The sequence below is a fragment of the Pinus tabuliformis genome, chromosome 7 (assembly GCF_031772625.1).
Source record: "Pinus tabuliformis cultivar Carrire ecotype Pingquan chromosome 7, CPIR1, whole genome shotgun sequence".
NCBI lineage: Eukaryota > Viridiplantae > Streptophyta > Pinopsida > Pinales > Pinaceae > Pinus > Pinus tabuliformis.
In genome coordinates, this window is record NC_142293.1 from 291,379,352 (window position 1) to 291,394,284 (window position 14,933).

General features: G+C 40.5%; 1 protein-coding gene across 1 annotated transcript in view; it reads left to right on the top strand.

The window, feature by feature from the left end:
• Positions 1-14,933, top strand: part of RCK (DNA helicase ROCK-N-ROLLERS) — a 418,165-nt gene that overhangs the window by 275,253 nt on the left and 127,979 nt on the right. The window contains exons 12-16 of the mRNA XM_089455815.1: positions 13,838-13,909; positions 14,248-14,297; positions 14,384-14,501; positions 14,598-14,661; positions 14,748-14,831. Coding sequence (XP_089311941.1) covers positions 13,838-13,909; positions 14,248-14,297; positions 14,384-14,501; positions 14,598-14,661; positions 14,748-14,831 — 388 coding nt within the window. The remainder of the gene's footprint in view (positions 1-13,837; positions 13,910-14,247; positions 14,298-14,383; positions 14,502-14,597; positions 14,662-14,747; positions 14,832-14,933) is intronic.

Consider the following 14,933-nt stretch of genomic DNA (forward strand, 5'->3'; position numbering starts at 1 on the left):
GATAAGATAGGGTTGGATCCCTAGAGGATCGGAGTCCTCAAGAAACCAGATTGGAGTCTGTACCAGAGAAGGGTTGGTGCCCTAGGGGTTGGAGCCTCTAAATGTAAGGTCGGTTCCTTGAGAAGATATGGTTGGTGCCCTAGAGGTCGGAGCCTCACAAAAGTCCAAGTTGGTGCTTGGCAACAGGTTGGAGCTTGGGAGATTGTAGATTGGTGGTTTCGTCCAGGGTTGGAGCCCTATATACTTGTACTTGATTTATTGTGAAAAAGAAATTAATAAAAGCATTTATTCTTATTGTTCATTTTGTGTTCTAAATATAAATGATCTAACTGGTAAAAATAACAATTGAAAAGAAATATTGATTCACCCCCCTCTCAGTATTTCCAACAATTGGAATTAGAGCTAGTACCTTCACTCAAAGCTTAACAGCTTGAAGGTTGATCATTAGAACACAAATGACGAAGCCAAGGAAGAAAGTCTCCAATCCTCCTAAAGATGTGTCTCCCTCGACCACCCAAATTGATGTCAATCAATTTGTGAAGGCTCCATTGTTCAATGGAAACTTTGATATATGGGAGGCAAGAATGAGGAATTTCTTAAAGACTCAAGGCATTAAAGTTTGGAAATCGGTGATTGCGGATAGCATGATGTATGGAGAATCCAAGGAACATAATACAAGAGCAATGAAAGCCTTGAATGGGCTACCTGATTCTATGAAGGTCAATTTTGAAAAATGTTCATTAGCAAAAGGCATATGGGATAAACTTCATGATCTTCACTCAAAAGGAGTGTTGACAATGATCTCTAGTCAAGAAAATGATGGAAAACAAGAAGAAAATCCAAAGCCCATCAAGGAAGTTGAAGATAAAAGTGATAACATCAGGACCGAAGAAGATCTAGAAGATGAAGAAAATGAAGAAGATTTCCTCTCTAAACTTATGGCTGCCATAGAAGAGATTAACAATTTGAAAAACGAAAATGAGGAACTTAAGAAGAAAGCACAAGTTAGTGACCAGGACAAGACAAGGAAGGAGGTTGACCTTGTCAAACTTCAAGTACAAGAAAGAGATGAGGAGCTCGCCAATATTAAGGAAGAATTTCATCAAAACAAGAGAAAGCATCATGAATAAGTCATATCCATGACAAATCAATTGGATAAGGCAAAGAAACGGGAAGATACCTTGTCAAGCCACCTTGAACAAAGGCACAAGATCTTGAACAAACTTGAAGCAGAGATTGGTCAATACAAGGAAGAGGTCTCCTCCCTTAGATCACAACTAGAAGAAGCAAGGAAACAAGCAGAGGGTGCTGAGAAGGCAATAGAAGCATTGGCATTCATAGAAGGACAAGTTGATAAAATAGAAAAGGAGAGAAACCCCATGACATGTCAACTAGAAGAGAAGGATGATGACATCATCAAATTAAGAGCAGAAATCATCTCACTTAAGGGCCAATCATGTGAAGCAAACAGGATGAAGGAAAAAATGGAGATCATACTCTCAAAGAACGATGAAGAATGCAAGAAAATGTTGATTTGGGATAGCATAGGATGTGCTCTAGCCATGAAATTTGGTTGAGAGGTTGGGGCACATGAGATCTCCAATACCCAGCAAGGGTTTGGGCAAATTCTAAACAGTTTAGGAGATATTAAAATAATTAATATTTTTAATGGAGTCCCTCAGTATAAACTTAAAGGAAATTAAAATATTAATGTGGATTAATATGAAACTATGTTAGAATGGTCCGAAAAACATGGATCAAGCCAGATCTAATCTTAGCCATTGGTTAGGGACTTAATCTCGACCGTTGATATGACAACGAGAAAAGTATAAGAGGGTGCTTGAGGGTCACTTGGAGAGTACACCAGAGTGATCAGTCATTCTATTCTCTAGAGAGGGGTTTGCTAAGAGAGATAGAATCAGTGATCGGAGTTGCAGTTGAGGGGCATTGAGTACAGAGAGACAGAGAGGCAAAGATAGTGCCGGGAGAGCAGCACAGTAGCTGGGGAGAGTGACGCAGTAGCAGGCAAGGATCACGCAGAGGCAGCCGAGAGCTGTGTAAAGACTTAGAGAGGCTAGCATTGCTAACACATAGGGCCAGAAGGCTGACGCAGACCCATTCAAGCTGACATAGGGCAAGCACTGGGCAGAGAGGGGCTGACGCAGTCTAGAAAGGGCAGACGCTGGGGTTTTTGGGGCAGATTGGAGCTGAGGAGCTGCAGGAAGGATTATCTGGGGTTTCAACCGAGAAATTTGTCTCAAACTGAGAAGTATTATTGCCAAGGAAATTATCTGTTATGTAGGCCGGATTTGGCACCCAGATTGTACTCTGATATTGCTTAATAAGAAAACCCTCAGATAACTGCATCAATTTTCCCACATTGGGTTTTTCTGGGGACATTGGTCCAAAAATAACGGTGTCATTTGGTGTGATTGTTTTTGTTTCCTTCAGTTGTTGATCTGTAATATGTTGAGCATGCACTAGTGTTTATTTTCAGTATTTACATTGTAAATAACTTGTTAAGTAACAGAACAAGTAGGTAGGAATAAATCAGATAAAGTGCATAGAGGGTTTCTAACGGGTAGACTTAGAAACTTCAAGATGGTATCGGAGCGTGAATGTAGATCATAGGAGGACTGAGGATATCAGCCGAGCAGAGCAATAGCAGCAAAAAACAGTTGTCCCGAGGTGACAGAAGTTGTTTCTAGCAGAGCAGCAACAAGGGAAGGGTGACATAGTGCCTGCGTCATCAAGGGTGAGCCAGGAAGAGGTAGCGCAGAGGCTAAGGAAGGCAAAGGGAGCCTCAGGCAGAGCCACACAGAAGCTAGGAGGGTTGACGTAGTTCGTTAAGGAGGTCAAGTTGTTGGTGCCGGGATTGCGCAGAGCCTAGGAGCTCTCACCTTCAAGTTGCTGGGATTTAGAAGGCTGTGGGAATATTGCAGAGTGGAGCTGGTGAAGTACTGTAGTCACAACAATACCTGACAGGGAAAGGCCAAGAGGAGGGAGTTGCTACCGAGGGTTTCTAGTCGAGAAACCTGGATCAGTGGTGCGTTTGCATGGACGATCAGAGTAGGGGGCATCTTGACATCGACAGAAGGATTTCTAGGAGGGAAATCAAGACTCAGAGGGAGTCAGATGGAGAACTTCCAGGAGGGAAGTAGAAGAGCATCATGGCACTACACGGAGTAAGAGACCAGGACAGGCTGGACGGAGCATCGAGCTTCGCAGTTTGGAAGGCTAGAATCTTATCTGTGCTTGACATAAATCGTGTCAATAACTTCTCCTTGACGGTTAGCTATCCTAGTCGACCCAAATGATAACAACAAGTATGAGGACACAATGGCGAGGGCCAAGAGCATCATCCTTGACGAGGTCAAGGACCATGTAGTAGTACCACACATTGCCGAGAAGGAAACGACATATGAGATGTGGGAGGCCCTCAAGAAATTGTACCAGCATACTTCTGTGCAGAGAAGAATGTTACTAGAGAATCAGTTGAGGTCGTATCGGATGAATAAGGGAGAACCGATTGACACCTTCCTTGGAGGACTAAATGAGATCTGATATCAGTTCACTGCTATAGAAGCCATGCCGGATTAGGAATTGATGGTGAGGACAGCGTTGAATGTTGTCTCAGAAGACTAGGAGGTATTTGTCCAAAGTATACTGGGGAGAGGGACACTTCCAACTTGGGATGAGATGTGGGTTGCTCTTCGCCAAGAAGAGATCAAACGGCAGTCGAAGACGGGTAACAGCAGTAAGGGGATCAAAGTCAAGCAGGAGGAGGAAGATTTTGTCCTAACATCTGAGGGAAAGCAAGAAAAGCAGAAGAAGAAGGATCTCTCCAAGATCAAGTGCTTCCACTGTGGGGAGTTGGGTCATTAAGCGACCCAGTGTCCAAGGAAGAAGAGTAAGGGAGAGTCTTCCGAGACTAAGGCAGTGCCAGCAAGGGCAAAAAAGGAAGTGTTGACAGACGATGACCGTGCCATGAGTGCACACGCACCACTTGAGCGGAAGTGGGGAGACATCGAGTTGTAGTCAGGCGGACTAAAAGCGATGAGGGGCAGGATCCTCGAGGTACCCAGCGTCTTGGATTAGACCTTGCTACGTGAGCCCTGAAGAGGCGTAGTAGGACTGATTGATGTGGGTAGAGTCAGATGCGGATGGAGCGGCAGAGAGAGCTACAATGCAGGATTCTCGAGATAGCGCAACACTAGCAGGCTGCAACAATGCGAGAGGAACGGGAGTGTTGCGCCAGTGTAGGATGGTACAAAGAGGTGTGCAACGGTGCGAGATGCAGGGAGTTGTTGCAGCAACGCAGAGGTCAGAGAGGGAGCACTTGTCAGCAGGCAGAGGGAGCTTTAGCATTAGGAGGGTCTCTAGCCCAACAGAGAGGTCAGAGTTGGGAGATTAGTTACTTACTTCTCAGTAACTGAGTTGCAGTGCAGTAGTAGGCGGTAAGATGCAGCATGATGAGAGGAGTTGCAGTGCGGATGCAGTGTTGGGAGAAAGGACTAGCAACAGCACGGATGCAGAGGGAATTGCAGTATGGATGCAACGGTGGAAGTGGCAGGGCCATGGGTAGTAGTACAGGATGCAGTAGTGTAGAGGATGGTGGGCAACAGGCCTAACATCAGCACAGGGACCGATGCCGGATGATCAGGGGTAATACTTAGTGAGGAGTATTGCTAGAGCACAGTCCTCGCTAAGAGGGAGTGTTGATTTGGGGTAGCATCAGATGTGCTCTAGCCATGAAATTTGGTGGAGAGGTTGGGGCACATGAGATCTCCAATACCCAAAAAGGATTTGAGCAGATTCTAAACAGTTCAAGAGATATTAAAATAATTAATATTTTTAATGGAGTCCCTAAGTTTATTATTAATGTGGACTAATATGAAACTGTGTTAGAATGGTCCAAAAGACATGGATCAAGCCAGATCTAATCTTAGCTGTTGATTAGGGACTTAATCTCGATCGTTGATATGTCAACAAGAAAAGTATAAGAGGGGGCTTGAGGGTCACTTGGAGAGTACACCAGAGTGATCAGTCATTCTATTTTCTAGAGCGGGGTGTGCTAAGAGAGATAGAATCAATGATCGGAGGTACAGCTGAGGGGCATTGAGTACAGAGAGACAAAGAGGCAGAGATAGTGCCAGGAGAGCAGCGCAGTAGCCGGGGAGAGTGACGCAGTAGCAGCCAGGGCTCACACAGAGGCAGCCAGGAGCTGCGCAGAGCCTCAGAGAGGCCAGCATTGCTGACGTAGAGGGCCAGAAGGCTGATGCAGGGCCTCCTAATGCTGACACAGACCCATTCATGGTGATGCAGGGCCAGTGCTGGGCAGAGAGGGGCTGACGTAGTCTAGAAAGGGCAGACGCTAGGGTTTCTGTGGCAGATTGGAACTGAGTAGCTGCCGGAAGGATTATTCGGGGTTTCAGCCGGGAAATTTGTCTCAAACTGAGAGGTATTACTGCCAAGGAAATTCTCTGTTGGGTAGGCTAGATTTGGCACACAGATTGTACTCTAATATTCTTAATAAGAAAACCCTCAAATAGCTGCATCGTTTTCCCACATTGGGTTTTTCCGAGGACATTGGTCCTATTGACCACTACCGGTCAACTGCCCATAGCAGTACACCCCCTTTTCTTCGCAAAAAGGGGTAGTGCTTGATCGACATGTCCGTGCTATTCTGCAGTCATCGACAGCTTGATCAATTTATGTTGTAAACCCAATCTGCATGTATAAATTGTAAATAATCTTAGCAGATATGAGTCATGTATGTAAATTGCCTAGGTGGACCTAATTTTCTAAGTGATAATCTACGTCCCGGAAGGTTTTTCGTCTCACCGATCCATGATCGGCAGAGTTTTCCTTCAGCCTAACCCCAAAGCCAGGATGGATTTTGTCACTAGAATCTTAGGAGAATCCTAGTGTGTTAATCTGCTAGATTATAGTTGTGTCGCAGAACTGGGTGGTTTATGAGGGTCTATGTCAAATGGGTTTTCCCTCTTAAGATGTAAAGTTGTAAAAGTCTTGATGTAAAGTGTCTTGAGGGTTAGAAAATGTTTTAATCCCCTCATAAGTCCTAAGTCCTAGGTCCTAGGTGTTTTTTCCAAAGGCTAAGTTCGAGGATCCATTTAATTAAAAAATTAAAAATTTAAAAAAATAATAATAATAAAATAAAATAAAAAATAATAAAAAATTAAAGAAAAATTATAAAATAAAGAAAAAACCCTAAAAATAATAAAATAATAATATTTTTGAGTAAATAAATGCAAAATTTCATTTTTTAATGAATTAACTAATTCGACGGATGAGATTAAGAGATATCTTGATTCTCATCGACGGTCGAGATCATTTCAGCATGGATCACTTGAACTAGCCGTTGGGATTTTTTCCTTTAAATAGGGTCCTAGGGGGTCATTTGAGAGAAGATCTGTGAGTCTTGTGCTGAAGAAGCTCTCTTGTAGTTCATTTTTTTGTGCAATAAAGAAGACTTTGGGGTTAAAAATCTTGTTGGTGTTACTCTTCTGAAAATGCTGTAAGATTGTTCTATTTTTTCTGCATAATTATATTTTCAGCCATTGATGATAGCTTAATGAAGATTGATCTAGGCTCAGGTATCTTGTCTGATCTTTGGGGTTTGAATAATAGTTTAGATTCTGAAATATAGTGGCAGGTATCTCCATTTGATCGGGGTTTCACTATTGTTTTCTCCTTCTATGTTGATGGTTGATTTTAAGCTGTGCAGGAAATCCTTTTTTCAGATTACCAGGCGTTAGGGGAAGTTCTCGGCTGAACCAGCCAACTCCCGGATTGTGTTTTCTGAAAGAGCCCAGCTAGTTCTTGATCCCGGGCTTATCATTTGAAATATTTTTTTTTTATGAATGCATGCAGGGTTTTCTGAAGCATTTTACATTTAAATTAAATTCTGATAATATTATTGCTGTTATTGATAAATCTGGCTTCTTAAGAGCTTTCGGTTTGTAAATACTGTAATTCTTTTGTTGGATCTAGGGTTTTGATTTTGTTTACTGCAATTTTTTTTTTTGTGATTTTAGGTTAGTTTTGAAGGGTTTTACTTTAAAATTTTGTGTATATCTGCCGGGTTTTGTTTTCTTCTTGCAGGTTTCAGATCTGAGATAAATTCTTGTGGAAAATTAGTTCTTCTTGTTGCAGGCTCTCTATTCTGGTTGTTCAAGGGTTCTAAATACTGTTGCCTTCAGATCTGCAATTCATGTGCGAGGGTTTGATCTGCAATAAATTAAAGATATAAGCTCAGGTTTCCCCATCTGCTCTTCAGCTGATTCATGCGTTTCTCACTTGCTATTTTCGACGGCTCTTCTCCACACTAAACCGGGAGACCCCTGCGTCTTACATTGCCAAAAACTTAGCAACCATCCATTCGATTTTCTTTTTGCCCACGTTTTCTCCCCAACCTGCATCCTCACGCGTCCTTTTCTCTTGAACCCGCATGCTAACCTGCAAACGTTAAACCAAAATCGATTTGTATATATCGTGGGTATTTTCTCCTGCCGCTGTGTTGCCTCTATCTGCCGTCCGAGCCAGGTATTGTTTCAAGTGTTTAGCATTACAAGCGTTGGGTTGCAAGTTGCGCCCACGCACCTACAGAAACAATCGGTCAGAGAAAACATTTAAGATTTTTTCTGCCTCGCTACCGCCGTCAAACTCCGTGGGTTGGCATCTGAGGAACGCAGAAGTCGTTGAAGCTTTACGTGGATGCTGGTAACTGCAAACTTGTAAATGATTTCCATTCGCCTTCAAGGGAACCTGCAAACAAACAAAAAAAACGCATTCCACTTCTCGGATCAGCTAGCTGTTGCGCGTGAGTTCCTAACGTTTGAAGATCTTGTTTCGGGCCAGGTTTCAAAATCACGCAAACAATAGATTCGTTTCATGCTCACGTTTGTTTATTTCTCATTAGCGTAAAAGTTTTAGCATATAGTTTTAGATACGTTGCGTAGGTTAATTTTAGATTTAGGTTTTTGTTAAGTTATAATTAGATTTTAATTATTTCAAAGTTTCGTTTTAGTTTAGAGATTAAAATTTTAATATCTTGATAGTTTAGTTCTTTTAAATTTTTAAGCTTTAGGTTTAGATTTTTAGTTTCTTTTAAATTTACTTTTAAAAAATCATAAAAATTTCAAAGTTTAAAAAAAAAAAAAAAGGAGAATATATTTTGCAATTTCAGTCTTACCTCGTGAATTTTTTTAGGTTTTATCTTTTATGCTGAGGCTGAAAATTTTGGCGTGGGAGTTAATGTTTATCGTGTTTAAATGTTCATTTAAAGATTGACTGCATATATGTGATCTCTGGTGGTTGTTTAAAGCATTTACTCTTTTAAGTTGTTGAGCTATTGAGCCTTTATGGTTATCTTGTATCTGGAAAAAGTTAAGCTTTTCATGATAAATGATTGCTCTTCATGGTTTATATTGCTGCAGTATCTGATACTTAATCGATTAAACATTAACTCCACAAGGCACTGGTCCATTAACTCCTAAATCATTTAAGTGCTTGTTCCCTATCGTGTCTCCCAACCCAACTGGTTGGCAGTTCGTCTTCATCATCTCATAGGGTCTACCCCCCTTAGCCGTGGGAGACAGGCTTAAACGGAGAGATCGGGGATCAGGGTGACAGCCCCCGTTCTGAGCGTTGTCGTGATAATCTGTGCGACAACAGGTCCAAAAATAACGATGTCATTTGGTGTGATTGTTTCTATTTCCTTCAGTTGTTGATCTATAATATGTTGAGCATGCACTAGTGTTTATTTTCAGTACTTACATTGTAAATAACTTGTTAAGTAACATAAAAAATAGGTAGGAATAAATCAGATAAAGTGCATGGAGGGTTTCTAACCAATGTTGCACAAAGCGCCCCCCCCCGGTTCCAAGCCTAGAAGCGTGTCTCGTGCGGAAGCACCTAGGAAGCGTGCTTCCGAAATTCGGAAGCGCTCTTCCGATTTTTTTTGCCGCTTCCTGGACTTTTCGGAAACGTGGCTTGGAAGCGCGCTTTGTACGACACTTCGGGCGTCAGAAGCGTGGCGCTTCGGAGGAGGAAGCATACGCTTCCCGTATGCTTACGTACGCTTCTAAAGAAAGCGTTTAGAAAATCTTTTTTTTTTCAATTTTAGGTGAGTTTGCTTGTTGGGGGTGGGTCCACCTTGGGTTAGGGTGACGAATGAAGGCAAAAAAAAATATAAATATAGCAGATGCTCCCTCATGGTAATGTTAAATTCTTAAAGTAAAAGTGAAATTCTCCTTTATTTTTCATTTTCATCCTTTTACTTAAATTTTTAACATTACCATGAAATGACTTAGGATGTTTGAGAGTGGTTCCAGCCTCATTGGACTTCATATGGAGAAAATAGAATTTCATATCCTATTCAAAATTCAGCAGACTTAACAGTTTTCAGGAATTCAGGATCAATGGGATTGTGGCATTTCATTAGATTATATCAAGTATGAAGGTATGCGATTAGCATTTAATCAAGAGCACCAAGCCCTATATGTACCCTAGTGTTGGTGGTGTTAATTGTTGAACTCCTTGTTCACGCGGCATGCCCTTAGCAAAAAATTACCTTTCAATCAAGCCAAAATCATCGATCAAGCATGTTAAGCTTTTTCTACCATATTTTAAGTCTTGAATTAGGTAGTTTGATCAAAATTGGGCATTGTTGACTAATATCCCTAGATAATCGAGGTAGAGGCAAAGGCTAGACAAGAGGAGAAGAATCTAGATTCTAGATGGTTGATGCATCTAAATGGTTGATGCTCGAATAATTAATCATTAATGTACAATGGATGTTATATCTATCTTGATTTATGCAAAAATATGCATGTTTTCATGTCTTCTACAACTAATTTGGTATTTGGGATGTTTGTTTTGAGTATAAATGCAAATATATATATATATATAGCAGACGCTTCGCTTCCTAGATTTTTGGAAAATGACGCTTCCACGTCCCCGCTTCATCCTCGCTTCGTGCAACATTGTTTCTGACTTGTAGACTTAGAAACTTAAATAGAAAATGAAGGAAGAAATTGTCTTTCTTAAAGAGGAAGTTGATTTGCTGAATAAGAACTTGATGAGTTCTTAAACCCTAGATGACATCCTAAGTCATCAAAGGTCTCCCCTTGATAAATTAGGCCTTGGTTATGTAGGTGAATCCTCAAGCAAGAAGGAAAATGCTTCAATTAAGAAGGATGTGAGGAAGCAAGGAAGAAATGTTGATGCTCCCAACAAAGGCAAGAGTCAAGCTGACATGGAAGAAATCCTACTCCAAAAAGAAATGCAGATGGTGTCAAGGATGCAAGAAGCAATGGTTATCATCAAAGGATCCCAAGGCAAAAATACTTCAGAAGTACATCAAGGAAACATTATTCTCCCAGGTACCAAATTATATTTCTTGGTTATTGATATTCTTGTACAGACTTTGGGCACATGGCAAAAGTTTGTAGGGCAGACCACAAAGACGAATATAATGGTCCTCGTCAATCTCCTAGAAGCAATTTTGCAAGAAGAAGTCATGATTTCTTATTCATGAACAAGATAGAGTGCTTCAACTGCCATAACATTGGACATATGGCACGTAACTGTAACTTGACTTGGGTCCCTCAACAAGCTAGAACCATGACGACCAAGCTAGAATAGAAATTTACATGAGTATAGAGAAATAAGCAAATTGGATCCAAAAGTCTCTTGGACACTCCACAAACAACACATGTTGTTGATTTGATGAAGACATCCTTGATATTCCAAGTGTTTGATAATGAGACTCTGCCAAAGGAGATCATGCATACTATTAGGGGGAGCTTATGATTCTTAGTCATTCTTGCAGAAGCTATCCGTGAATTGGCCCTTATGAAATCCTTGATGAGCTATACTGACAATCATTCTTTGATAGATCATTTCTCAGGAACACTCCATTGAAGAACATGATCTCTTATCTATCTAATGGATTGTTGTTGAAGATGTCTTCCACTTGATCACTAAGCAGGTAATCTTTCTTGAGCTAGAGGAGGTTGTGCAGACAGGGGGAGTTGGTTCATCACATAAAGGAATGTAAGCACATCTATCATGAACCACATTGCCAGAAAGAAGAGCACTGTGACAAGGGGGGTAACATTCCTATGAAGAACTACTATTCATGAAGAAAAGAAGCAGTGTGACAGGGGTAGTATTTGGGCACCTTGTTTGCCATTGATGTCAAAGGGGGAGAGAATATTGGAAGGGAAAGAATATTGCCATCAATGACAAAGGAGGAGATTGTTAATCTAGGTTGTCATTGATGTCAATTTGGCATTGGAAAATATTCTTCACATGTCGGAGGATGACTATAACTCATGTTTGATAAAGATGTCAAGACACCTTGATGATCTAGAAGCTCTTGATGACTTATGTGACATACACATGATGACATGTCCTACCTCCGATGATCTTGATGAAAAACACATGATGACATGACAAACCTTTGATAATGTGAAGCCATAATCCTTGATGACCTTACCTCTGGTGATCCTAATAATGGAAGACTAGATGATTTAGCATAGGTTTGATGACATATCATTTATGATATGGTGACCCTATGATGAAGAAGGCAAGGACATGTTGAAGAAGGCAAATGCCCCTACCTCCAATTCTGCACCAATAAATGACCAATCACATTAAAAAATAGTTTTTACTACCATAGAGGCAGAACTTCTCTATGAGACCTTCACCATCCTTTAGAGCATATTTTTAGCTTTCCAATGAGCTATTACTTGGCCCGAAACTCCAAGTAGTTTGAAAGTTATTGAGTTTACAAGTTAAAGTTATTTTTCTGCCTAGTAAGCCGATCTGAACAAGCCTACTCATGTCGGCCTCGATCCTAAAGTCGTGTCCCTTCATTCCTAGTTGAAATTTTATAAAAATACAAGTGTGAAAATCATTTTCTAGCATTCAATTTGGTGGTCTATTCGCAGAAGAAGTACAAAAGTACTAAGGAGGCTGAGAAGGAGTTGACGAATTTCTGGATGAGTTAAATCTGAAGGTTGAGTTGTTATTTTAGTGACCTCGGCCTTACGTGAACAGACCTCTGAAGCAGCTCGGATCACAGAATTATGGACAAAACTGTCGTTTTGGTAGCTTACTACAGCAAAACTTTTGAATGCATTCAACAATGGACTGTCACCTTCAGTAGCTCGGATTGCAGACTATTGTGTAGCTCAGACACTTGTCTATCAAGAAGACCTTGCTGAACTCAGATCAGTGACATATCTCTCTGCGTTTTTTGTATGGCACCTTCCCATGGATTGCAGAGATAATATGTGGAAAGACTACCGGACAACAGAGTTCGGATACCTTCCATTACCTCAGGCCTGAAATTTGTTTGTAGAATCTCGGATCTACAACAAGTTGTTATTTAAGGCTTGAAATTTGTGTTTATAATCTCAGGCTATTAAGAATAGAACAATAAACAGTTCTTGCATTTTTGAAGATCAGACAGTCACCTTGAAGGAACAATTTTGGATTGTTATCTGTGAAGTGGACAAATTCTTATAGGGAGCTCGGTTGAAGGCCCTGAAGTCCTGTCACCGGAAGTGAGACCTGTGGAGAATAAAAGAAGCTTGAGTTACAGTCACCTCTTGAGATCATTTAAGGCTTGGACCAGTGTGAAGACATTCTACTGTGGAAGGATCAGTTTTTTTATTGAAGCTCAGACTTAAGGCTAGAGAAGATTAACATGCGGAGTTATCCTTGAAGGCTCGGACAAAATAACTCGGGACTATTGACAGGTCTCCCAATCATTATATGATATCTATCTTACAAAACCCCAAGAGAGATCCTTTCCCTTCTTTAAGATGTTTTGATCTAGGCATATTTACCATATTGATTATCCCTTTTACCTAGGTCTTAGCCTCCTACCAATAAGGTTTTCTTGGTGAGCCCTTTACCTTGCCTCTGAGGCAAGTAAGCCATTATTTGAGGCTTTTCTTTGAATGGGCTTTGGAAATCACATTATACCTTGTCATTGACCTTATCCGCCTAAGTGATTTTCTCTATACTAGGACTCCTCCCTTCGGTAAAGTCCATAAGAAGCAATAGACATTCACTGAGGTGACAATGGGTCCTTGTCCCGTTGTTGCCATTTGGTCTAGTAGTTGTCGTTTAGGTACACTTCCTAGGACCCTTGCTAGATTGTGTGGTAATAGGCCCCAAGAATCTGACTTTCCAGGAATCGCCAAAAAAGGCGGAACCATATATCTGATTTTCAGATCCGTGGTTTCGTTGGAGGATTGGAGGCGGATCAGTGTGGGACACTAATCCACCTCCAGATCTGAGGGGGGGTGGCAGATCATGCAACATTGATTGGGTACCGCCGCCCCCCCCCCCCCCCCCCCCCCCCCTGTGGAATTGAGAAGTTGGCCTAAAATGAGAGGAGATTGCACTGAGGTGATGGTGGGTGCATTTCCTGTGTGCTTAGCACCTAGCACCTTGATTGGACCTTGTCGAGGCCGCTAATCTTGGTGGTAATAGTGTCCATATTATTTCGTAAATACAAGAATTGTTTGTTTAAAAAAAATATAAACATAAATGGTCATATTTATCTTTTCAGGGACATTGGTTTCTGACCTTGGAAACAGACTTATGAGCAACCATTTCTTATGAATAAACTGCAAATATTATTTAAACCTTGTAAATCTATGTCCGTTGACGCATTATGGGCTCTGTTATTAGTGATGAAAATGATGTTGTACACAATTAATAAATATTTTCCTCATCTTGTTTAGTTTCAATTTTCCTCATACTGGATTTTGAGGATCTTCCATTTCCTTTCCAGATGTGTGGTAGAGCAGGCCGCCCCCAGTTTGATGTAAGTGGCTTGGTCATCATCATGACAAGAAAAGAAACGGTATGACTACTTCATATTTAGAGGTAGCCTTCTTAAAGTCTCCTTATGCATTGTAATACATGAAGTACTTTACTTCACACGAGCATCTTGTTATAGTTGTCTAGAAGCTTTAGCAGATTTGTTTTCTTCCTAAAATCATATTTGAAAATAGCAAGTAGAGTCACAGGTAAAGTTACACGCTGCTTCTATTAGTTTAAAATGTCATTCCCTCTGAGGAAACAATCAAGAATTAGATTAAACTGGTTATTAATCATTGTTGTTGAGTTAATATTTTTAATTTATTTTATCTGTCTGTGTGGACCCATAATTTTCAATGGGCATTGCTTCTGTTTTCATAGCTGCATCTCTATGAGAACCTTTTAGGTGGCTGTGAAATGGTGGAATCAGAGTAAGTTCATGATTTTTACAATCAAATGAATACTATGAATAAATTGAGGTCTTTCTTACACTAATCATTATGATAAATGATCTCAGATTGCTTTCATCAATAACAGAACACCTAAATGCAGAGATAGTTCAGTTGACTGTCACTGATATAAGCTTGGCAATAGAGTGGCTGAAATGCTCATTCTTATATGTCCGGATTAAACAAGTAGGTTTTTTTGTCGGTCAATGCTAAATTTTCACTTTCATTATTAAGTCCCATTCTTTCAATATGATTCTCATTGAATCTCAAAAGGGTATGCAGAATCCTGAACATTATGGTGTTAAGAAAGGAATTACATCCGAACAACTGGAGAAGCGTCTGAAAGGTATTTTTTGTACTTGCATAACTTCTTCTAGAGTAATTTTCAACAGAGGATTGTTCCTATATCTAACATTCTTTCTTAAATGTCAGAAATATGTGTACAAAATGTCAGTGAATTAGCTCAGTATGGGATGGTCTTGACTGATGAATATGGATTCACATTGAAGCCACTAGGTAAGAACCACGCTCAAATTAAACAAGTCCTCTTTCCCATCAAGAAAACAGCTTAATTTCTTACTATTTCTAATTATGTATCCCTTGAGTAACTTAATGGTC